At 38.3% G+C, this 26,149-nt stretch overlaps 1 protein-coding gene across 20 annotated transcripts in view; it reads left to right on the top strand.

The window, feature by feature from the left end:
• DLG2 (discs large MAGUK scaffold protein 2) overlaps nt 1–26,149 on the top strand; it is a 986,158-nt gene that overhangs the window by 561,540 nt on the left and 398,469 nt on the right. For 5 of the 20 annotated variants that reach the window (XM_033516405.1, XM_033516403.1, XM_033516394.1 and 2 more), the window contains exon 1: nt 7,222–7,539. The exons of the other annotated variants lie outside the window; for them this stretch is intronic. In XM_033516405.1, coding sequence (XP_033372296.1) covers nt 7,222–7,539 — 318 coding nt within the window. Of the gene's footprint in view, nt 1–7,221; nt 7,540–26,149 lie in introns of those variants that run through there. 20 annotated transcript variants of the gene reach the window in all.

Here is a 26,149-nt window from a genome sequence, read left to right as displayed (position 1 = left end):
ATGTGAGGAGAACTGGGACTGAGAGCAGTCCTGGAGAGAAATAATTAGGGGTGATGGTGGATGAGAAGCTCGATGTGTCCTGACAATGTGGACGCAGCCCAGGAAGCCAGTCATATCCTGGGCTGCATCCAAAGCAGCATGGACAGAAGGGTGAGGGAGGAAAATGTCCCTCCCCCCACTCTGCTCTAGTTTGATCCCACCTGGAGTGGGGTCCCCAACACAAGAAATAATGGACATGTCAGAAAAAGAGCAGAGGGCAGCTGCTAAGTTAGTCAGGGGGCTGGAGCACCTCTGCTATGAATGCAGGCTGTGAGAGTGAGTGCTGCTCATACTGGAAAAGCAGGTGGCTGCATGGAGACCTTGTGGCAGCTTTCCAGGACATAAAGGGGTGAAAGAAGGATAGACAGGGACTACAAGGGACTACAAACCTTTTCTACAGGGGTATGTAGTGATAGAGCAAAGGGGAATGGCCTTAAAATGAAGGAGGGCAGATTTAGATCAGATACAGTGAAGAAATTCTTTGCTGTCAGGAACTGGGGCAGGTTGCCTGGAGATCTTGTTGATGCTGTTTGGTGGGAGTGTTAAAAGCCAGGCTGGATAGGGATTTGAGCAAAATCTAGTGGAAGGTGTCTCTGCCTGTGGCAGAGGAGTTGAAACTAGATGATTTTAAGGTCCCTTTCAATTCTAATAATTTGATAATTCTATGATTCTGTAAGTTGTCAAGGCTTCAATTTCAGGTTGCTCATTTCTTCTGGCCTTATTTCTTACAATCATGTTTGCCATCCCAAATTAGAAAAGCAGAGCATCTGAGATTTCTACCAAAAGGAGAAAGAGACCAGATTTGTTTGAATTACCTAAATGTAATTTGCCACTGGACAATAAATAATAACTTTTGCCTTCAGAAGCTAATGTGCTTTGTTTGTGGTCCTTTTATGTAGGACAGATTATTTTCCTCATACAGCAAGTGGTTCCAAGAGAATTCATGTGTTTTGTAACTGAGGGTTTATTTCCTGGATTTTTTTTATGGTTTTTTAAAAAAAAATCCTCACAATTAGGTCTTCTCTTCACAAAACTAAGTACCTATGAGTAGCAGGCTGTGTTTACATCCATTTATACAGAGAAACTACTTTTTATCTTAGCCATTATCTTGCTTTTCTTTATTTGTGCAGTGTTAGTCTGAGAATTGTGGCTGGTTTGACCTACTCTATAACACAGACTCTAGAATTCTACCTTGTCCATCCTGCATTAAGCTCAAAAACTTCTTCAAAGCAAAAAGCAATGTGTCCAGCCTTTGAGGTCACCTGGTGTAGATAAAATGTAATGTTATTGAGGCTCCAAATAATGCTAACAGCGTGGTTTTACTCTTGAAAGTAATGAAGACAGTTTAGAGCAGCTGTGTATACGGGTAAAGCTATTTTCATTATAGAGCCATCAGGGATTCATCTTGCTTCCAAATCACCCTTTCTTGTTACAGGGACTGTCCCTGCCATTTAAATACACAGCACATTGACCTGCATCTAATTCCTTTACAAAAATGTGCTAGCATATTTCTGTTTGGGAAATATTTTTAGATAATATTTTCAACTGAAATGAAATCTCAAGGGTGGCCATGTATGGACTGCAGAGAAGCAAGACTGATTTTTGTTATTTTAATACTGAATCAGTCCTGTTCCATCAATTGGTTTTTCTTTTGTTCTGAAGTTCATGTTAGTCTCTGTTAAATCTTTGCTTTCCAAAGGCTGAAGAGGGAGCTTAGTTTCTTGAATTCTTGGTAGTGTGTGCTCTAAACCTCATCTTTTTTTGGCTGTGATGTGTTCTCGCATCTTTCTGCCTTCCATTCATCTGCCGTGCAACCTTATAACTGGCCCATAACAAGATAGTGACAGAACTGTGTCAAATTCTTCAAAGATATATTAAGAATGTAGCACAAATAGCTTCATAGTGAAGAAATAATTTCTCATTGTCTGCTCATAAATTTATTTTGAAATAAATCTACCGGAAAGTAATCAGTTAGAAAGACTATATTGTCATAGGCAGTACACCTAAAAGAGATTGTCTGAGCCAGCTAATTGGCATTTTTATTTTCTACATGGATAGCCAGCACTGGAATAAAAATTCTAGCTTGGCTGTATTGTCCTCTTCCTTTACACAATATATACAATTCACACTGTGCATGTATCTGTATGCAATGTAACTGTAATAAGGCTCCTGATTAACTCATTCTATGGATATATGCTGCATATTCATGGTATACTTTTCTGCTTATGTTGCTAACTGAATGGAGACCTGGCATAGTTAAATTTCTTCTTCTCAATCAAAAGCCACCTGTTGTAAATAGGTGCATCCCCAGCCCCCTTGCCATTGTGGCAATACAAGGAGGAGAAAAGGCCTTGGCTCTGTGTAAGCCCTGCTCAGCAACAACAAAAATATCTCTGAATTATCAACCCTGTGTTCAGCATAAATTCAGAACACTGTCCCATACCAGCTACTGTGAAGAAAATTACCCCTACTTCAGCTGAATCCAGCACAACACCTCTACCTGAAAATAGCAGGTCCAGTAAGGGAAGTTCCTGTATTGGCATGGAAACACTCTTGTATTTCACTCCACTGAAATTTTATGACTCTTTGATTCACTTGGATGTGAAATTGGTAAACCTGCTGTGCTGTTCTCCACCAGCATTGACATGATTGACTGTGACTTAATATTCCCAGCTGAGGGTTGTTTTCTTCTCTTGATATAGCTCCCTTCCAAACGCTTGTCATTTTTCTCTTTCATTGGATCTTGATTTCTAAATGATTGTCCTTATGTTAACCCTAGGACATGCAGCTAACACTGAAAATGGATATGTTTGTGTTTGTAGCTCCTTCAGCTTTTCCAGCCTCTGATAAAAATGAAAAGAACATGCCCTTGATCACACAGACAGATATGTTGTGCAGGCAGCTGTATCTCACTGCTGTGCTGGTATTTTTGTGCAAAACCTCTAAGATTGAGACCCATCCTGCTGTGTAAAGGATATGGGGATCATTTTTTTTTTTTTTAAGTAAGCAAAATATTACTCTTGAAAATCATTGATAGATTTCCAGTGGAATTTCCTTAATGGTGGATTTTTTAAATAGCTGTCTTTTATTATATTTTTCTTCTACTGTTTTATTTTTGGTGTTGTACTCCTACGTGCTTCTTGCCTTGAATACGAAGAAGAGAGGAGTAGACAGACCTGAAATAGAAGCTGAGTTGTTTTATTTCAGCTGTGTCTTTCCCCACCTCTTAGGTTCTGGTTTCATTAGATGAAGTGATGTTGGTTTTTTATTAGGTTTATTGTTTTTTTTTTAATTTTTATTTTGCATATGAATAGTTATGGAGATCAAATTATTTGTCGAAGATTTCCTGGCTACACTATGACAACAATTACTTACACTGGATCAGTTGGCTCCTGACCTAATCTTGGACTAATCACAACCATTCCTTCAAGTCCATGTCACCACTGAGAATATTATTTCTATACAAGATTGCATTTCAGTAACCAATAAACCAAACAAAAAACTTGCAAAGAAATTGCCTTTGACTCATTTTAGTAGTTTTTCTATTGTGCTAGTAATTGTTCATATTATTTTTTCTTCAAGAAAAGTGTTTATAGAAATTTAGGAGCTCTAATATGTTGATCCAGTCCACATTTATTATTCTTCTTTTAGTCTGTATTTTTTTATGGTTGCATAACATTGCATTCTTGGTTGGAGGGAAAAATCTGTTACTACATCTAAATCATCTTTGCCCATGATTGTAGCTTCCCTTTCAGAACTCTATTAATAATTTTTGTTTCCCATATGCACTTTTTCTTTCCCATATGCACATTTTTGCCTGAAGCAAACTATTCTCAGCATTTATTTTTGGTGTATGTCCAACATTGCTGTAATCCAGTTACAGTTATTTGTGCTGGTGCAATATCAGCTGAATCTATTTGCTCCATTTTGTCATGCCTACTTAATACTTTAAAAAGAAAATTAGTGAGATTTTTCCACAACAGCATTGGGTCAAACGCAGTTCACATCATGTATCGTACAATATTCAGTTTTGCTCTGTGCACCAGTTGCTATCAAATTAGGATGACAGTTGGGCATGTGGATTTGAGCCATGTGTTAATCCAAGTTCATCCAGAGGTGCGTGCCATCCTCTCTCATACAATGGTTCAATTACAGCGGATGAAATTGCATTATCTTTTGAATCCATCTTACCATGTTGTCTGGCAATTAGTTGCACATGTGCATCCCATATTCATTTTTGTCTCACATAGGCAATGACAACCTTTAAAAAAAAGTATTGGCAGTAGAATAATTTATTTGTAGAAATTCTTTTCTTTAGTAATTTTTAAAGTATGAAATACCCTGAGCCTACCCAACACTCCTAGGCTATATTCAGTGGTGTCAAATTATTTCTTTAAAAAAACAAAACTCAGATAAGAGGCTATTTCAAATACACTGTTTTAACATGAATGTTACAGTCAAAAAGATGCCATTATAGTCCTTCATTGTTCTGACTGGGGTGCACTAAGGTTGCTAAAAGGTCATCCACTGCTTCAAAATACAGGGCTAGGCAGGTTTGTGATAGATATTTTGGTGCCTGGTACAGTTGACTTTATTCAAAATTTTGTGTGTAGGTTGTCTACAGACTATGTCTGGCTGTGGAATGTGTAGATTATTTACACTCCCCAATCCTATTGTAGCTATTGCTTGCCCTGGATTTATATATATTGTATATATTGTTTTGAGTAACTTCTTAAAATTTGTTTGGATTTTTTGGTCACTTCTGCAAATATCCAGATTTCTCCAAATAGCTTTGACAGATACATTAAAGCTTTTTTTTTTTTAGGTCTTCAGTGATGGAAACAAAAACTGAATTTGTCTTTATTAGTGTTTTGTTTTCTATATATTTATGGTATATAAATAAGTATGTTACAGTTTTAGATATATGATTTATAGCTTCATATAATGTCAATACATACATTTTTTTATTGGAGGCAGTCCTGCTGGAAGTGGTGCAGTAATGACTTGAATTACCTTCCAGTAGATAAGTTTTAGGTGCTTAGAGTTGAAATTCCCTTGAGCACTAGAAGAAAGCAGCTTTCTGGACAGCTCACACAGCTTCACTTCTTATCCTTGAGTAAAACTGCAAAAGATGGGTTCAGGTTTATGTAACTTTACATTTACTTTACATGTAGCAGTGACTTCCTTGAAGACCCACTTAGCTCAGGTTTTTAAGTGCTGGCTTCCACATCTATGCTTGCAATTCAGAAGTGCATTAATATTTCTTTTTCAAACATGAAGTGACGTTAATTCTATGCCAAGCTCTGTGAGTTCTTGCAGATGGGTTTTTGTTATGTGAGAGTATATGGAGTATGATTTTGGCTGTTCAGTGAAGTTCTGAATAAACCTTGCATTATCACATCAGTTTAGTATAACTGAGACAAGCACCTTGAATGGAAATACAGCTAAACTGATGTGAGTTTCACATGCAGCAATTCAAACTACAGTTTTGTCAAAATATTTTCTCCACTGTTAGAGCATTGCCATAACAGTTTTTTTTTGTTTTTGTTTTTTTTATCAAGAATTACTGCCGGGGTTTATTGTTATGCATTTTAGAAATGTCTAAGTTTTGAGGAATATCAGGTTAACTATGTAGGAGGAATTCAATAACTGCATCAAGTTTTTTTGCATCAATGCATTTTTGAAAATTTATTTATCTCTCTTGAAAGCATATTTGCAGATAGTCATAGTCGTCTTTGACACTGAAGTCTTTAAAAGCAGATTTGTTTTAGACTTTGTAATTGTAAAACTATGTATTTTGCTAATTCTTTTTAATTTCTATGTGCACTTAAATACTAGTTGAATACCAACAGACCCAAAAGTATTGTTACACATTCCTGTATTTGTTTTTAGAAATTAATTTTGTTATTTCCTATGGTTAATATAGCTGAAATATGCTACAGATAAAAGAAAATCTTTAAAAAAGTATACACATACACAATGGTCCATGATCCAATGAGTGTCTTACAGGTGTAAGGACTTAGGTACCTGAGACTGGAGAACACCCCTAAAGATGTCGAGGTGCTTGGAACAATCAGACCAGATTTATTCATGTTACAATTCTGTCACTTCTATAAGAATATAATACTGGCAAAGAAAGAATTCAGGATAATTTCAGGAAAAGAGATGGTATTAGGAAGAAAAACCCAAGCGGGAGTTTACAGAAAACTCTGTACAGAAGGTTATTGGCAAGCACCAAAGAATTTTTAAGGGGTGAAAAACAGAAGAGAAAATGATACATCAGTCAGAATCTTGAGGTCCTTGCACACAAAAAGATTATTCACATTACATATATAAGATGCTGGAGAGTTGTTAACTTGTGGCACAGGTCTTTTTGGCTTTATTTTTAAATTCAGCCTCTTGCTCTCTCCGCTGTTTGTGCAGACTAGCCTGTGCACATTAGCGCATACCGACTTCATGCTGTGGTTTAGCTTTTAGGGCAGATAACATTCTTGCCGGACTTGTCATTTGCATCTTCTGATGCAATTTTGTTGACAAGGTCTTTTTAGGCATGCAGGGAAAAAACCACTCCCGCGTCTGTTTGGATCATTGGTAAAGGAGTATCTTTTTCAGTACTTTGTCTAGATGCTATTTCCACAAGAAAGCACTTTGCCCGTAAAGCTTGTACATATAAATGTGCTTCAGCAGGGTGCCTGTGACTCGTGCCAGGGTCAGCCAGAAAATGACTAAATCTTCCTGAAAATCGCAAGAGTGGTTTTTGTTGGTTGTTGGGTGTATTTTTTTCCCCCCTTCCCTTCCCGTGGTTTGTCATCCAGAAAGGGATGCAGGCGTGCGTCCCAGCCACGCAGAGCATTGATTGCTTCTGCCTGCAGCGGGGATGCTGTCAAGTGGCTGCGCGAGTGGAGTCCGCTATTGACACGGGGCTGCTGGGCAGCGGCCCCCGCCGGCCCCGGCCTCCGCCATGCCCCGCCGCTCGCCACTGCCATCCCACCGCTAGCCAGCTCTGCCCCGCCGCTCGCCACTGCCATCCCGCCGCTAGCCAGCTCTGCCCCGCCGCTCGCCACTGCCGCCCCGCCGCTAGCCAGCTCTGCCCCCGGGCTGGCCGGGCCCCGCCGCCGCGCCTCGCCCCCGCCGCCGGCAGCGCGTCCATGCCCAGCGGGCAGGGCGAGCCCCGGGCGAGCCATGCACGGGCACCTTCCCCGGCAGCACAGCTGCGGCAGGGGCGCCGAGGGCTCGGACGGGGGCAGGAATGTGCCCCCCGCCGCCAGGGATGGCCACTGCGCCTGCCGCTGGCAGCAGCATCCGCCGGGCCTCCAGCACAGCTGTCAGGCGCTGCCCTCGTGGGGAGCCGCGGGGGGCGGCCAGGGCAGGGGCAAGTTGGTCCCGCTGTGGGACACGGCGAGGAAGAGCCCCCCCAAATCCCCGGCCAAGCCGCAGGGCAGCCCGGGGCAGTGGTGGTCAGAGTGCGGCTGTGCCCACGGCTGGGGCCACCCGGTGCAGGTGAGCTGATTCTTCGCTCTCCAAGAGACTTAGAGGATGCTCCGGGGAGAGAAAGTGAGGTTTGGTGGTGTCGACAACTTTTTGTCATGTGTCTTGATGTGTGTTTAGTGGTTTGTTCTGGAAATCTTATATGTAAGGGCAAGCTGTAGGGTGGTCATATCTGTGTTTGAATGTTGCTTCTCTGCTGCCTATGAAAATTGTGGGCTGTTCTTGGAAAGGTTTTCTTGTTAGAATGCTTTGTTTTGTGCCTCTAGGTTCTGCAGACTTCACATTCCGCTGTGCTGTATAGAACTGATGTGTTTGTCTCCCATGTGTAATGGATTTTGTGAGCTTCTGTAAACAGTTTGTTTTCAAGAATCGCATGAAGTTAAAATAATACTCTATTTAAGAGACAGCATGGAGGGACGGGGTGTTGGATTTACTGATAAGAGAAAGTGACCTCTTTCTCCTCTTTGGAACTTCAAATGCAGTTGGAATCTTTAATAAATACAAAATATCTCTTTAGCTTTCAAGAATCTATAGATTTTTATTTAAATAGAGCACAGATTATTTTCAAATATAAACCAAGCAGGGTCTATGATGTGTACAATTACCTGTGAGCAACTAGACTGAAAACCCAGTGCTGTGAAATAGAAATCTCAGTGACACTCATAGGATGGTTAATACTAAAAGGCATGACAACTACCTCCACTGATTCATGTTTTCATGTTTCACTTAGAATACTTTCAGCTTAGTCAAAAAAGCTTTCTATCATGGCAACATCAAATGCTTTTGTCAACATTTCACAGTGAAAAAGGCAGAATGTACTGCTGAAATAAGTTTTTGAAATATAGCTTTACTTACTGATAGAGTGTACACTAGAGTTTAACTAGCCTCAGCCCACAGTGAACATGTGCACCCTCTCTAGAGATTACATCGATTCTTTCATAGAATTGGTTTTAATATATTTTCACTGCACAGAAAAGCAATAAGGCAAAGGATTGTCAGATAGTATTGCTACATTTTATCTTGTCTTATGGTCTGAAAAAGGGATGCTTTGTTGACGGAAAGTGATTGTTATATAAAAAAGCTTCTTTTTTTCCTCTCAAATCTGGTATCAAGTGGGAAAACTAAGCTTTCTATTATATTTTTGAGTGATGGAAGTGTTGCACATGACTAAAATATATTTTATATATTTTCTTTCATATACAAGGCATATACAGCTATTTATGTTGGAATAAAACCAATATTAAAATACTATATAAAGCACTGAATTAGACTTTTTTCAAATTTGAATTATAAAAAAACTCTAGATATTTTCTTAGGCTCTTTTTGATTTGGAAAAAGCTGGAGGAAAAAATACCTTCGATGAAAGTGGTCCTTCATATTCAAAGGTACAGAATTTATAAAGAGAAAATGTAGAAGCATTATTAAAAAAAAAGCCAAAAAGGCCCTTCTAATAATACTTCAATATCTATGTTATAGATGTATTGTAAAGTTATTTCCGTAGTTTTAATACCTTTGTGACCACATCCTCATGTGTTTAGATAACATGGTTATTATTCAGGTTTATGTACTACTTATATTTAATACAGAACTTTCCTCTGGAAACTTTCTTTACTGTATGTTCTGAATGCCAACTACCTTATTCTATTTAGAAAGGTGCCTTTCTTGAGTTCTGCCTGTAATGAATTTATCACTGTGTGTGGAGGTGGACTGATGTACTTGGGCAAATACTTGGTGGTTTCAGTGTCATAGGGTTGAGAAATAGTTTGTTTGAAATAATAATCTCCTTTTCTCTGTGCAAAGTAGGCATTGTGTAAGGTATGGCAGGAAGGGAGGAGTGTGTGTACATTTGTTTGTCTGTGTGTACACGTATTGTTGTATGTACGTACACCTAGAAAATCATCAATGGTATTGCATAGAAACATTATGAGAAAACATTATAGGGCTGCCCTTGCTGCTTCTCCCTAGTTTGGGGATACATGTTGAAGTGATGTTTTTTGAGGGCTATATTGATGGGGAAATCTTTCTTTCTTTCTAACACAAAGAGATGTAGTGGAAGAATAAAGAGATGTAGTTAAATTTGCTGGCCTAAGGAAGACAATAAAAAGGAGAATTAATTTTAAATGTCCATCTAATGTGTAAATGTGAAAAGAAATAAGACATTGATAGCTTCCAAGGTGGATTGTTTCATTACATAAGGTTCTGAGCAGGCTTTTCTTCTGCTTGACTTCTTTTAGGACAGACAACTTTCTTCAGACATAGGAAAGACATAACACCTTGTGAAAATGCTTCTTGGCTAGTACTGTAGTACCAAAATAAATGCACAGATCCTTCATTCCTAGAGTGTGTACATGACAGCTGTTATTAACATGCACTTTGGCATCCTGATCCTGACAAAAATGTTGATTTTATTTAGAAGCATGTCCCCATTTTCTTTACCAGCTTCTTCTTCTTTAGTATGCCAGAGCAAAGAGTGGCATTCTAGTATTATTGATACTTTAACTGTCTTAGAAATTCTGCTTTGCTGGCTTGCATGTTTGTGTTTGCTCCTAATGTCACGTTGAGTTGTAGGTACAAAAATGCACTCTGTATATGCAAATAAAAATTAAGTTGGAATTTAAAAAAAAAAGAACAATCCCACAAAACTAAAAAAACACCCAACCAAAAAAAAAAACCCCAAAACCAAAAACCTCCTAATTTTGAAAGTGAGTTTAAATCTTATTTAGATGGAAGTCTGATTCCAATACCTAATTTGGCTTCAAACTTCCATTTCTTTTTGACAAATACATTTACACTTCTGTTTCTTAAGAGAAAAAGGGAAGGGGGAAAAGTAAGAAAAGTTAACAGGCAAGTTTTAAATGTCCCTATTGCTTGGAAATATTTTTTATTTCTCTGCAGTGGACTGGATATCTCTTTCACCATTAGTATCATGGAATTATGTAATTTGTGTGATTCACTCAGTGATTTCATACTTCAGGTCACTGTTACGCTGTGAGAGATGGAGCAAAATTTGAGGGTGGAAGAGGGCTTTGCAGAGGCAAGGAGGTGACCTGGTGTTTTCCAGGGGTCATTCTAACATGGGGCTTGGTTTGCCTGTAGGCACCTCTAGATTGCTGGCAGATGCAATGTAGCAATTAATTAGATTAGACATATATGTTTAGCTGAAGGTGTGAAATGAACACATTGTTTGTGCAGAAAGGACAGAGGGATGGGAGTCTGTATTGCCCTGATTGTAGATTGAAGAGGAAATTGAAGAGTTTGTGTTGCTGTTCTTGTTTTAGGAAATCCAAAGTACAAATTTTACGTGGTCTGTATGAAAGAGGTCCTCCTCTAAACAGTTCCTCTAAACAGTTTCCCAATATGAGTTTTCAGATTCCGTGATCTTAAGATTATCCTTTTGAGGGGAAAGGAAAGTGTAGAAGTGAATTCCTGTCTTTAGCTGTTTCCCAGTTCAGAAGACAATATTGGAGTCCACTGAAATTTAGCTAACTATTCACTATAAATTTTTTGGCCTTTCTATTTTGAAATGTTCTCAAAGAAAATCATCTCGTAGCAGATAGTATCCTTAATGTGTCATCTACAAAAGGGCATACATGTGCTTTGTTTTGAAATCTTCCATAAAAGTGGAAATGTTCACCTATTTTTGAATAGTTTACTGTCAGTATCAGCTTTGATGACTTTTTTGGTTGGTTGGGGGTTTTTTACAATCAATATTAGAAAAGATGTTTTGTAGTCAGTTTCTTTTAGATAAAAACTATTTCTTCTTTTAGAAGAAATAGCTTCAATGTTGTGTTTTTTTAACCTGGTAGAGGCTTGTGAGGTAAACCCTAGGCTATAGATGTGGCATGACTTTAAAAGGGCAGTGAGCAGCCAAATTCTGAAGGATCTGCTGGGAACAGTCTTTTGTGTTTGAAGGCCTTTGGGGCTAGTGCTAAAATTGCAGTATTTCATTTGAGAACTCTTTGCATGCTGGCATGAAGTGAGAGCTTGCTTCAAGGCATTCTGCCTCGGTACTAATGCAGAAGGTCTACTCCAAGAGATACTGGCTCTTCCAGCAGTATAAAGAAATTATTTATCATGGGTTGTGTTTTTGAAAGCTCAGATCACTCTTTCAGTTTACAGATTCCCACATGCAACTGGCCATTCTTCTGGCAAGTCCCTCCCAGCTATAAAGTTACATCAAGCTATTTCAGTTAGCTAAGGGAGAGCTTTTCACCCTAATCTAGTGTGTTCAAGTGCCAACTAAATAGCAGTTAAACAGCAAATAAACAGCAATCATTTGCTTTTAAACTTTTCCCTTTTTAATCTTTAAGGCTATTGAGAGCTAGATGGTATAAGTTTTGATAGGCCTAGCTGGGCAATTTTTCATGAGGAAAAAAGCTCATATTCCATTCTTAGGGTGGTATGCTCTTATCAGTGGATTTAGATGACAGCATCTTGCCTTGGATTGATCCTCGTGCTGCATTCATAGAAGTGAGGTCACTGAAAAATTGTCAGCAATCAGTGCAGCTGCTATGTAAGAGATGTACAAATGCAGAAATACAAAAGCTGTTACCATATTCTTTTGATGATGAGTGATATTGTTCTGACAATTCCTGTATCCAGTCCCTCTCACTGGGAAAGGCTTTTGAGAAGTCTGCATCATTCTAGGTAGCATTCAGATCTGATTCTCTCCCAGGACAGCTGCTTCAGAAAACCTTGATTTTTGCTTTCATGTTTAACCTATTTCTTCCCAGGAAATCATTGTTACTACTGAATTTGTAGCAGTTATGTTTGGCATAAAAAGGAGATCAAAGCTTAGCCTATTGAGGCCAGCAATTTCTTTAGTGATGTAGGGAACACTCCTGGTCAGAAGTAACATGAATTGAAACATAAACTGTCCCTAGAGGTATTTAAAAAACTCATAGATGTGTTGCATGGGGACACGGTCTAGTGGTGGGCTTGGCAGTACTAGGTTAATGGTTAGACTCAGTCATCTTAGAGGTCTGTTCCAACCTCAGTGGTTCTATGATTCTGTAATTGTTTGGAAACGTGTTTCCTTTGCTTATTGGTTGTTCATGTGACTCCAATTTGAATGGTATGCAATGAAAAGGCCAGAAACTCCAGAAACAAAATATGCTGAGGCCACAGTAGGACTTTCCCTTTAAACATGAAAGTTCCTTTTTCAGTGGTTTTGTTTTGTTATGGGTTTTTAGGGTATTTTGGGTATTTTTTTTTTGGTTATGGGCTTTTTTTTATTGTTTTGATTGAAAGGAAAAAGAAAGCAACAGTGTTAGTTACGAGGCTTTGTGGTCTTCAGATTCAGGAACCTGGGGGTGTGTCAGTCATTCCAGATTTTCCACCATCTCACCAGAGGTAATTCAGCAATCCCTGCCATGATTGATAATGTAGTATTGCTTTGCAAAGGCCACTGGTAATAAAAGAAAAGTGGTTAGTCTTGCATTTGTTATATAATTTTCTGTCTCCTCCTATTAATGTATCAGGTCTTTATCAGTGTTAGTATTTTGATAATACATAATACTAAGTGCTAACAAAGAAATTTAAGAAATAGGCATGGTTACACAGATCACGACAGTATTTGTGTGCAATTTGTTCCATATATTTTCCTTTAAATATGGAAGTAGATATATTATGTCTTAATATATCTTAACATTACTTAACAATGATAGTAATGATTTATAGTTTAATTACACATTATTTGGCTCCTGCTGATTGTTCAGCCATAAATATCTTAATGCCTAATTTGCATTTGTTGCACCATGTTTCGAATTACATTTATTTAAACCCATTTAAAAGTTTCTCCTCCTAGATGCCCCAAAAAGTCAAGAACATCATCTCCCCTTGCCATGTAATTTGGCTACTGGGACTTTCAGAGGGGGATGAAAGGGGATATAGAAAGGGAATTGTAGGGTTTGGACAGGGATTGTTTGTAGCATTGGTAATTAGCCAAAACTGCACAAGTGTTCCGACAGTTCTCCTGCTATTCATAATTTTGTCTAATACTTGCCATGTTTATTCATCCATGGATAAACTGTTCATCATATTTGAGAACAGAGGGGCATTTCCTTAGGGCCAGACTGGTAGAACCCAAAGGGATTCAAAACCTTTTATTTTTCTTGCACTTTTTCTACATTCTGCCATGCTATGTAATCTGCTGCTAGGACTGTGCAGGAATTTTCACCTAATTAGATCCTTGCTACCACAGGAATCTAGAACACAGGAGAAGTCTTTAATTTTTCCTGTTGTACTCTGATGGCACAGGCCACACAGTGGGATTTTAGTCTTCCTTCTCTTAGACTGGTTCTTGAGGCTATAGGTTGATGGAACTCTTTGGTGGAATGTAAACAGGATTGGTAAACTGGATGCTCTCTGGACTAAAAGGAAAAAAACCTCTGAAATAGTTGCCTTATGATTTGCATGAAACAATTAGGAATAAGGCTTGATAACCCTAGTCGGGCTTTATGTCAAATGTTCCACCACATTTAAATTGGGCATTCAAAGATGCAAACCCTTCACAGCAACTCAGCAAGGTGGCTTTGGTCTAATCCAAGCAAAAGAAGTGAAGTGTGATGCATGACAATTTATAGAAGGACACTGAGCAATGGCTCAGACTGAGGTAGAATTGGTCTCAGCTATTTTGGCATGACTTGAAGACACAACCTGAAAATTCATCTCCCTTTTGGAAATGTCTCCTTCCACTATTCTGGTATATGAAAATATCAGACTTCTCCACAAAACAAACAAACAAACAAAACCCCCAAGAAACTAAAGAGAGTTTCTGGTTATAGCAGTGACAAGATTTAGAGTTTTCCAATTTAGCTCTCTGTTTCCCCATGTCTGCATGTGATAATAAAAATAAAGCCAAAAAAATGTCAAGAAAGGAATATGGACTCAATTACTTTTCTTTTAAAACCATGTTTGCTTTGAAATAAGCCTTATATTATTACAATAGAGTTTCTATATTAAATAACATATACTCATTTATCTTTTTGTATAAGTATTTTTTATAAATTACTACAGTTAATCTGAAGAATTGTCTCAATAGTCATCTAATTTCAAAATCTCCAATCATTCTGAGAGAAATACAGGGATAAAAAAGGAATTCTTTATGTATTGAAAACTGTAATATCTATGCCAAAAATCAGAAAAACAAACAAAATAATCCTTTTTGTAAATTCCAATTCTGGTTATAAGCTTTCTTTTAAGTCACAGGAGACAGCTATGAATGCAGTACAAAATCCAATTTAGCAAAATAACAGCTGGTTTTGCTTTGGATATATTGTACTTTTAATACAGGGTTTTGCCTTTCTGATTAAGAATTTGTACAAGGAGAAGCAGGTTACTTCAGCATCTGAAATTGTCCGTATAACTGGTCAAACAGAACATCAGACAAATGATTTTCATTACGCATTTCAAATGAGAGCAGAATGGAGTAGTGTCTCAGGATTCCTTTAGCTGCCCTCCCAGAGCAGCTGTGCTGCACCCAGGTGTGAAGGGAGTTAAATTGAGGCTTTTAACACTCCTCATTGTCTTTAAAGACTCCTTGTTTACATTTGTTTTTCTTTTAAATTCTGATAAACACTTGCTCCATATTGAGCTGCTATTTCTTGGATTCATGATCACGGGAATAGGAATTAGTATTTATCCATGTGAAGGTTTGTCCAAGTTTTATGTTGTGACCATCACTCACGTGAGAGCTGACCACATTCATTGAAAATGTAAGGTCTAAGCTCTGTTTTTACTTTTCTTCATTCTGCAGAGCCTACTTTGGGGGGGGGAAAAAATTTAAAAAAAAATGGTGTTTGAGAGACTTATTTCATGGCCCAGTTGATGTTCACTAGCATAACTTCTAGTGCCAGTACAAGGCTGAGAGATGAAGCATGTGACAAGGGTCATGTCCCAGCACAGCTGCCTCTTCCAAAGGTAGTCACACTAATATGCAATTTGGTGTGTACAGTTTGGTTTTGACAACACAGCAGTGCTCAGGGACCTCCCCATGCTCAGCACAGAAAAACTTGTGTCAAACTAATTTCTGCCTCCAAGAATTCAGAAATAATCATGTTTCACTTAAGAAGTGGAGAATTTTGGAGACAGCTTGTTCCCTTTTCCTTTCTGTTTTTACTTTCTGCTCAGCAGACACATCTGGATTCTATCAAAATCTGTCTTTCAGTCAGGAGTATAGAAGACACTTGTCATGCATGCTCTGTGAGACTGCAGTTGGGCACACAGATCAGACAGCCAAATTATATTTTGGAAGAAAATGAACCCAAAATTTTTATCTAGATATTCAGTAAGAAGGTAGTAGAAATAGCAGAACCCTGGTCTCGTATTCAGTGTGGAGCTGATGCTGCTGTGTTTTCAATGGTCTTTATACCACCAGCTCAGGCAGAAAGTTAGAGGCAGGTGCTGCCCAGGACAGGCTTAAGAATCACACCCACATGCCTGAGAGCATTGTCCAGCTGCTTGTTGAACTCTGTCAGGCTTGGTGCTGTGATCACTTCCCTGGGGAGCCTGTTCCAGCGCCCAGCCACCCTCTGGGTGATGAACCTCCGACCTAAACCTCCCCTGACACAGCTTCATGCAGTTCCCTCAGCTCCTGTCACTGGTCACCACAGAGCAGAGAGCTGTGCTTGCCCCTCCTCTTCTCCTCATAAGGATGCTGTAGACCACAATGAGGTCTCCTCTCAGTTTCCTCTGCTCCATGCTGAACAGACCAAGTGACCTCAGCTGTTCCTCATGTGGGTCCCCCTCAGGACGTTTCCCATCCTTGTGGCCCTCCTTTGGACACTCTCTAAGAGCTGCTTTGGATGCAGCCCAGGATACAGTTGTCTTTCTGGCTTGCAAGTGCACATTGCTGGTCACGTTTAACTTTTCATCCACCAGTTCTCTCAAATCCTGGTCTGCAGGGCTGCTTTTAATACATTTCATCCTCTGGACTGTATTGATATCATTGGTTGCCTGACCCAGGTATGGGACCTTGAAACTTGGCCTTGTTGAACCTCATGTGGTTCCTATGGTCCCACTGGGCATTTCAGAAAAACCTGGCCTATAGAGTTTATAACAACTTTTAAAATAATTATAGGTTACTGTCATTATTACTATAATTTTAATAATTACTATTTACATCTTTAATGGTTTTAAATAAGTGAAACCCCAGATGATGAGAGGCAATACCAGTTTGTTGCATACTTCTTCTGTAAAGTATCACATGTAGATCTACTAGATGTATTAAGCAGAGTCATGATATACTGCAGTTGCCTCTGGGGCAGGTACTAGCTTGCTCAGCCTCTTCAAGTATAAGCAATCTGATCACTTCTGCAGGCATAAATCTGCAAAAATATTGTCTTTTTTTTCTTTGAGTTGTCATGGCAGTATTCTCGGTGGATCTTCTCTTTTAGCTGAGATGCATTTAAATCTATGTAGTCAGCACAAAACTGGAATTCACACATTACTTTTAAATAATTTGTGCTGAAAATTGAGGTTATCACTCCTAGTTATTTTGGTTTCATGCACTGGTTGCTGTCTATCAGCTAAACTAATTTGTGTACCAAGGAATAAAACGTCATGCTAATCATATGGAGAATACAGAAAGAAATGAATCAGCTCTTAAGAGTGGTTGAAAAGGCAGAATTGTGGAATATTTTGCTGAATGGACAAAACCTAAAAAGCTTTTCAAATTCATAATTCTTTGGTCCTTGTATCTTCTGATGGTAGCCTTTGTCATATCTAACCAAAAGGTTGCCTTTTGCTCATTTGATATAATGCCCTTTCAAAATGCATGTTGGTACTGCATCTAGTGTCTGAAATTTAGTATCTGTTTTCCATTTCACCTTTGCTCCTTTCTGTCCTCTTTTTGAAGGCTCCCATTACTTCTACATATTTTTTTTCATAACTCATCTGTATTTTCACTTTTTTTGAATGGTTGCCAAAACAGTAGTGGAATTACTGGGTTTGCCTGTATGCTCTTTGTCTGATTTCCAGATGGAAGTCTTTTTTCTTCTGGTTCACTTCCCAGGATTTGTCCTCAGGTGATAATAACTTTAATGTACTTTCTGCCAGTTTCTATTTCATCATGTTACCTTTTGCACTTGAGGCTTCAGCAAATCTGACAAACCAGCAAAATGCAAAATGGAACAGAATTGCTACAGCAAAAACATTTTCTAGCAAGGGGATTAGGGGTAAAGGAGCTAGGTTTTGGTTTTATTAATAATAAAAGCAATAATAAAACTACAGAGATGCAGGAAATTATTTTTGCAGTCTGAAGATTAGTTGGTGTTCAGCAACCAACCAGGAGCAGGAGAGGTGATGAAAGCAAAATTGTTCCTGTTTGTTTTCTCCAGATGTCATTACTGCCTGACGTCTTGACATTTCTTAGAGCGCCTCAGAAGGAACAGCTATGTGATTCTTTTGTTTTCTGATACATTTGTGGGTTAGGTCAATGTTCATTTCATTTCACATCACACTGGGAAGGCTGAGGCAGGAAAGGTAACAAATGTTTTTGTGATTGTACATAGAACAGAGGGAGAGCTTAATTTTCAACCCCTTTGTCATAGCTTAGTCCTAAAGCAACAGCTAGGCTGAACCTACCTGCACTATTTGTTGAATGGCTCTAAGTTTTAACCCATCTACATGGAAGTGTGTCTGAAATCTGTTCTCATTGGACCTTTAAGGGTCCTTGCTGGTTGTGGCCACCCTTGAGGTGCAGCATCAAGCTCAGTCCCCTTGGAAGTTACTCTCACTAACTTCCATGACCGTGGATAAGATGTTGATAAGATTATGTTAAAATATATAAAATTATAAGAATATGTTGATAAGATTTCCATCTCTTTGAGGATAGTAGTTCTTCATGTTACTGTAGAAAGATACAGTGGGTTCTTTGTTGAAGTGGGGCAATTTGCATCATCCTGTTCTATATATGAGAATTTAAGGCTTAAGGCAGGGCTATACTCTCACAGTGAGGCACATACTGACTTGGAAATACAAAGCAATTACTTAACTGGCACTCCTTCAAGCTTTTCCATCAATTGATTATGTTTCTTTCAGCAGTTTAAGCTGGCCTTATTGCTGGGATGTTGTGTTGGGCTGGTCAACACAGTTTAAGCAGTTCTTGTACTACTGAATTGGTAAACTTGCAGTAAGAGGAGAAAATACTGAAAATGTAAGGGCAAAGCAGTGGCAGAAAAAGTCAATAAATACAGCTGGAACTTCTTTAAAATACATCTTTCTTCAAATACTGGAGTTGGATGACAAGCCACTGATGTGGACAGCAGATCAGCAGATGCTTAACACTGTTCCTATGTAACTCTGATACAGTATGTGTTGGTAGGACTTGGTATTACTGGCAATGCTTTGAATGCTGAAGTTAACCCAAAAGTTAATTACCCTTCTGAACTGCAAAGTAGCAATCTAACCAAAACTGTTCCTTTGTAAAAATTCGTGCTATTGGTTTTTCCATTTCTATGTGAAAGTAAAGAAAAAGAAGAATCCTTTTAAAATCCACCTGATATATAAAATGATGGGATTAAAAAAAAAAAAAAAAAGTTTTCAAGATTGAATATATCAAACACACAGAAAATGCTGCTTCTTCATTTGTTTGTAATTTTAAATTTAACTTGAAACTACAGGGGGGTTTCAGCAAAAGTGGCAGATGAGCGGGAAAGAAAATAACGTTTTTGTAGAGATCTTGCACTCAGATTCAAACTGAGACCCAATCCAACAAAGAAGTTTAAAGGACACAAAAGGGAAACTTTAATTGCTGCAATGACTGGTCTTTGCCTACTGCAGCACTAGTGAGAAAAGTCAGTGAAGAGTATCTTCATTGAAGGTAATATAAAGCAGTAATGCTGCCACTTATTACTAGACACAAAAGTTCAGACATCGTGATGCAGTAGTTTTGGGCTGGAATGCAGCAATACCTACTCTATCCTTACTTCCATTGAAAATTCAATAAGAATAACTATCAGAGGCCTCCAGACTTAAACAGCCCACGTATTTCTGCAACCATCAATAAATAAACCTGTATGAAAAACTGAGTGGCTGTATTGTTCTTATTCTTCTAATGCAAAGTATTTCCCTTGTAAACCACTCTGTTATCTCTGTCGTTTGCTCCTAATGCGTTAGAGGTTTGTAAACAACTGACTGGCAAAACTCCAGTGAGACTGTATAGAAGCTATTATCTAAGATTTATTTTAAAAATTAAACATTTTAATGTTTTTAGGAAGGCAGTAATCCAGTTGGAGTGGTTTAAAAAGGTGAGGTACAGTTAAACAATTTCTGAAACTCTCTGCTGGAGACATTGTGAGCTATTCCCAGATGATCTGTTATATTAACTTATAAAATGTAATTTTACTGGATAAATTATTTACTTGATTGACAGCAGTTTTCATAGAAATGAATACTTGTTATGAATGGCATTACGCATATAACATGTAAACAGACATGGAATGTTTTATTTTCCTGTAAAATATAAGGAAAAAACTGGGGAGTTGTTTCTGTGTATAAACTGTATGAGCTTTTATGGGATGTAGTTGCATCAGCTTTTGTCATACTTTGATCTTTATTCAGTATGAGCTCTTTATTAAAGTTTTGTCATCACTGTCTTGACCTGAGGTATTACATGTCTGTAGTGGTTTTTCAGAGATAGCGGAACAGCTTTTGGTATTCCATAAGACCATTTTTTAAAATATGATGGAAAGTGTTGTGAAAGGTGCTTTAATTGGAGGACTGGTAGATCAGGTTGTGCTAAGTTGGCCCCAGCTGGCAGCCCCCACAGAACCAGAACCACTCTCTCACTGCCCCTGCAGCAGGGAGAAAATTGGAACAGAAGGAGAAAGCACATGTACCAAAATCTCAGCAGTTCTGTCACAAGTAAAACATCCCCTCTGCGGGAGTACCTGCTTCAGCATGGGGTTATCCATTGGCTGTGCTCTCTTTGTGGGTGTGCCTTCTTTGCCATGCAGTTCCATCTATTGCCCTGGTCTGGTTGTTCCCTCATTCTCTTCTCCTTGGTATTTCCTATCCTTTATTAAAGATGTTTTCACAGAGGCTTGGCTGAAGGACTCCCCCGTGTCTGTCATAGTCCATCTGGATAGCTCATATTTACAGAACAAGGTACTCTGTAAATTAAAAGTTATCTTATGAGCTCATTGGGTAATGCAACACAAACAGACCAGTTGCAACCATTTTCACAGTAAATGATCCCTCTCATGTCCTAGAAGATAATGGTTTAAAATTAGCTCTTCAAATTGATAAAAAATTGGTGAGTTATTTATGCTCTCACTTTCAAGTCTTCCACTTTTCTGAGAAGCAAATAACTGATCATATGGAACTAGGGAGACCTAATAGAACCTTTCATTATCTAAAGGGGCTACAAGAGGTCTGGAGAGAGACTTTTCACAAGGGTGTGTAGTGACAGGACAAGGAGGAATTATTTTAAACGGAAAGGAAACAGGTTTAAACTAGATATGAGGAAGAAATCCTTCACTATGAGGTTGACACTGGCACAAGTTGTCCAGAAAATATATAAGTGCCCCATCCCTGGCAGTGTTCAAGGCCTGGCTGGATGGGTCTTGGAGCAACCTGGTCCAGTGGATGGTGTCCCTGCCCGTGGCAGGGGGAGTGGAACAAGATGACCTTTAAGTTTTCTTCCAACCTAAAGCATTTTGTAAATTTATTCTGTAAATTGATGCAAACAACTGTACTGGGTGAAACCAAAGACCTGTCCAAGCCCTTATACCAAATGATGTACAGAATGTTGAGGAAGGAGTTTGAAGGGAAGGGAAGAATTACCTGCTCCCAAGCATATACAGTTCACATAGTTTAAAATAGCTGCTAAATGAACACATCCGTTTTGTCAAGATATTTTCTGAAATATGCTTTGCAGGGATACTGCATTTTAGTTAATACTGAAGTATTTTTATAACATTTAAATTAGTGTAAAATTTTCTCATTAAACAGTGCAATTTTAAGTGAAGAAGTATAGGGGAGAAGCTGAACTCTGCCTTCCCTTCCTCACCTCCACTCTGCAAAGCTACATGGGTTTTATTTCTAAATCTTCTTTGGGTCTTTCCAGAAATTAGTTTTCATGGGGAAAGAAGTACACTTTTTACATTAGGCTGCATGCCATTTTTTTTCTCTGAAAATTTATATATTTTTTTAAAAGAATCTCTTCATCAAAAATGTATTTATGCTGCATTTTGAAAGATTTTTGAAACATTTTGTTCTAAACTAGGCAAAATTGTTTTTTTTTTAATGCTGCTTCTTTGTTGTTTTGGTTTTTTTAAATCAGTATTATTTTATAAATCTTGCTTAATTTGTCAAGTATTTTTGTCCTTATGACACTGTTTTTCAATTTGCCTGTGAATATTTGGAGCCCTAAAATGAACTTGATAGGAGACAGACCAAAAATGTTTAATATACAGTAAATGACATACTGTTTAGGACCACTTGTTTCCTTGTCCCTTCTACTAAGAGTTTTCAGTCCCTCTCCTCTCACCTCTCTTGCCAGTCAGCAAGTAATTATGTTCTGCTTCCTTTTTAGCACCCATATTTTGGAGAATATAAAAGTTGTTATTTCCAGTATTCATGTCTGATAGTTCCATTTCGTCATGGCTATTTAGCAACTCTGACTTTCAGATTTGCTTTAGAGCTTTTTTGTCAAAGGATTAAATCTCTTGTTCCAGAAGCTACCTGTAGTGTCAGTTTTTGTGTGACTTTTCTGAGCAGACAGCCTACAAGTGTTCTGCATGGTTTTCCTCAAAAGATATTGTAACTGAAATCTCGACATCATTGAAATCTTCAAGATTTGTGTGCTCTGGATTTTACCAATGGGTCAAAGAGTGATGTCTGGCCTCTGAAGGATCACAGAATATCCTGAGTTTGAAGGGGCCCACAAGGATCATCGAGTCCAGCTCCTGTCCCTGCACAGGACACCCCAAGAGTCACACCATGTGCCTGAGAGCATTGTCCAAATGCTTCTTGAAGCCTGTTCCAGTGCCCAGCCAATCTCAAAGTGAAGAAGGTTTTCATAATCTCTAATCTAAAACTCTGCTGACACAACTTCAGGCCATTTCCTTGGGCCCTGTCACTGCTCCTTTCATTTCCACAGTACCAGCCATAAGTGCAGGGAATATAGACCTGAACAGATAAAGAGAGCTCTCAGATGTACTTTGGAAATGGGGACTGGAATTGCATCTTTTTGGAGAGATGAGAAATCATCCATCAGTTATCTTGTGGTTATTTGGGTAGTTTTCTAATATTTAGTCAAACTAAATTAATTGCTGTAGGTTGGCTCTTACAGTTTGTCACCAAAAGTTCTTGCAAAACCTGCTCTCTCCCCACTTCTGTATTCAGTTCCTTTCAAAATTTTATTATTTTTGTGAAAATATTTTGACTGTGACATTAAGGGTGTCTGATATTTAGGTGCTTGCTGCATTAGAATCTCAGTATAGAGAGGTCTCCTGAGTTCCACTGAGGTAAACCAGGTGTGAACAGTTGAGTCCAAAGAAACACAAAGGGAACACTATGATTTTCACACATACATTTTCACTTCTGAATTATGGCACAGAATCTAGTTAGGCAGTTGTGTGATTGTCCCAAAGTGAAACAGCTGTCTGGGCTCTAATCTTGCCCTCCTATTCTTCCAATGAGGTTTTTTGATTAACTTTATATTCTTAGGACAGCAATTTGTACCAAGGATCTAATTAGAACTTTATGTAACACAGGCAAAGCCCTCCTTTTGCAAGTCTGTCTCACCTCAGTCCTGCTAATCTTGCAGCTTTCAGTATGGAGCACTCTGAAATATCTGATATTTCAAGCTATCTCCTCTGGTTGAAAACAATTTCAGCTATTGAGAGTCGGGAACAGGGTTCCTTTGATTCTTTTGTCCCGGTAAGGAAAACTGTAACGTATCTCTAAAATAAGGCATGTTTTTAAATTTCAGTTCTGAGGGGTAGGCTTCTTTTGTGGGGGGAGATGAATTAAACTGAACTGTGTTGAACTGAATGAACTCAGACCTCTGACCATAGCTCTTCTGTGTTTCTTTCTGATGAAAAAATGAGTAATAAAGAACTGTCTTTTATAAAAGCTGGTTATTTTTCTGGGGAATGAATGCACAGTTCTATATACCTGGCATTAAAATACATTGCCAGTATTTCTATTTTATCATTACTTTCATGATCAAGAAAAAAATCTATATTACATATAATTTTTACTTCCTGAAAAACATGTAAGTTGAGATATAGCTTTAAAATGATGATAATAAATATTAATAAATATAAGTTGAACATATAGGTATTACTGCTTATAACCAGGTAGCACACAGTAATGTTGTCTATTGTGCTGGAAATAAGTGATTTCTTCTATATTTACATCAATATGTGTTGCTATTTCGAATTGCAAGGATTTTCAAGAAGCTATTTATTTATATTACTGTTGTGTGCACTGGAAATATTTTAATAGCAGATGGCTTTTGGTGACTGGGTTAGGTAAGCCAGGTAGAATGTGCTGGAAAGGAAAGAAGATAGTATCTTTCTTTCTTCTATGTATCTTCATTTCATGTGAAATATGAATTTAATGGAGTATTTTTAATGAATATATGCTAATATTGTGCAAAAGATACACACATCTGAACTGTTTAATATGTGATTAACAACCTGAAGAATTATTCAGTTCCAGCTGTGTCAGATCAGTATTGAGCTAATAAGTGAGCAAAAAAGGGCTTCAATAACAGGTGAGCTGATAGCAAAAAAAAAATGTTTCAACCCCTGTCAGTAAAAGATCATTTATAATTGAAGACATTTCAAAATGTGTCACAAAGCACATAGCAGCATGTGAAGGGTGGGCTGACTTTAACTTTGGAGTCTTGCTTTCTCCTTGTTACGGCTGCCCTAAAAAACCTTGTGCCTCCCACAGATTCTGTGTTCTTCTTGCTGTAATATTTTCTATGTCATTTTTCTCCCATTCCTCTGAAGCACACGATGTTCCCATTTCTTGTCCTCCCAGCCAAACATTTATTTAGTATCAGGGTCAGGTCTGCAGTGGGGTTTTTATATGTTAGTGCTCAGAATTGGTGCACCTGCCCGTGAAGTTGCTTAGCTTTTGGAAAGGACCGTCACACTAGGTGTTAATTTTTCCCAGACGTCCCATGGCGAAAGTCAGGATTTACAACAGGCTGAGAATGGTAAATGGGATATTTCTGGCAGGCATCATAATTTACTGGAGGAGGGGGATTTGGAGTGTTTCATTTGGAGGGTGGGATTGATACTGAAAAGGAAGGGTAGGAGGAGACTGAATCTGTCCAAATAGTTCGGGGGAAAGGCTGCATCATGTCTGAATGCCAATTTCTTGGGATAGATGTTGAATTGTTTTCAAGGTTGAAATGCTGTTGTACAGGAAGAAGAGCAATCAGAGTTCCTGAAGCTGAATATTTTTAGCAGTGAGCTCTTTGATTCCTGTATTCTAGCTCCCTGCCTTAAGCAGATTAGCTCTGTTTGTGTTACTGAATGCTATGCTTAGTCCTTTTCCAGGTGTTCTGTCCTGGTGCCTGATGTATAGTGCATAACTTTCAGTTTCCTTTGCCAGGTAATGTTTTCTTTATCCCTTCTGAGAGTAATCAAAGCTTATTTTGGAAAGCCCTCTCCTGGAGCTTTTCCACTAAAAAAAAGAGAATCAAACCACCATCGTATCAGAGACAGATATCCAGGAGATGTTTTTTATTGTTACTGTTTTTGCTGTTATTACTAGAGGAAAGAGGCTGCCTTGATGCTCTGACCCATTTAATGTTCCAGTGTTTTGGGGGGTGCTGTTTGGTGCATGAAGGGTGGTTGTGACGTTTGAAGTTCCCCTAATTGGTTTCCAAGCCCATCTTTTCAATCTTGGTTCAGATAAGTTCTGACTGTTTTTAGGTTTCATGTCTTTGATTGTTACATGTATTGTTCGATACAGTGAAAGGGGAATGTTGTCTTTGTGTACGAGGAAAGTTGTTCCGTTTTTTGGGATAAGTGGCTTTTAACATATACATTCACACAGTAAATTCAGAGAGTCCAGAACTTTTCTAGTCCTTTCCAGGTCACTGCTAACAGTATATACAAAGAGCAGCATCCTAAATGTTTTAGGCAACAAAGCCTCATTCTCTCCACTAGGGAGACTATACTACAGATTGTTGAATTTACCACATAGTTGTAGCTGTGGATAAAATCTACTTGGCTGCCCTTGGCATTACACTGAAAAATAGTCCCATGGTAAAAATAGCAAACTACTGATTGAAAAACAGGCAAGTATAATTTTCCTGATATGAAGTGCTTTTCAGCATCATTAATAACATCAAGGGATTATTTTAATTTTTTTTTTAATATATCTTCCTTTTTATTTTAGTCCAAGTTTGGTTTTTCTAGTCCTATTTGCACCCATAATAGGACCATAATAGGTCCTATCCGCCTATTTGTACCCACAGTCTATTTTTGTCAAGTTCACAAGGATGCTTTTCCCTTGATCATTTCTCAAGGGGAATTGCCTTCTTTTTTTTCAGGCCTATAGTTTTAAGTAAGGTGTATTTTTAAGGTTCTGTGCAACATCTTTGAAAGAATGTTGGTTTTGCTGTACTCTCCAGTCATTGCCATTGTGTTTC

This window comes from Parus major, chromosome 1, assembly GCF_001522545.3.
Source record: "Parus major isolate Abel chromosome 1, Parus_major1.1, whole genome shotgun sequence".
NCBI classification, from domain to species: Eukaryota; Metazoa; Chordata; class Aves; order Passeriformes; family Paridae; genus Parus; species Parus major.
Note: the sequence above shows the minus strand (reverse complement) of the source record. Positions and strands in the feature narration are given on the sequence as shown.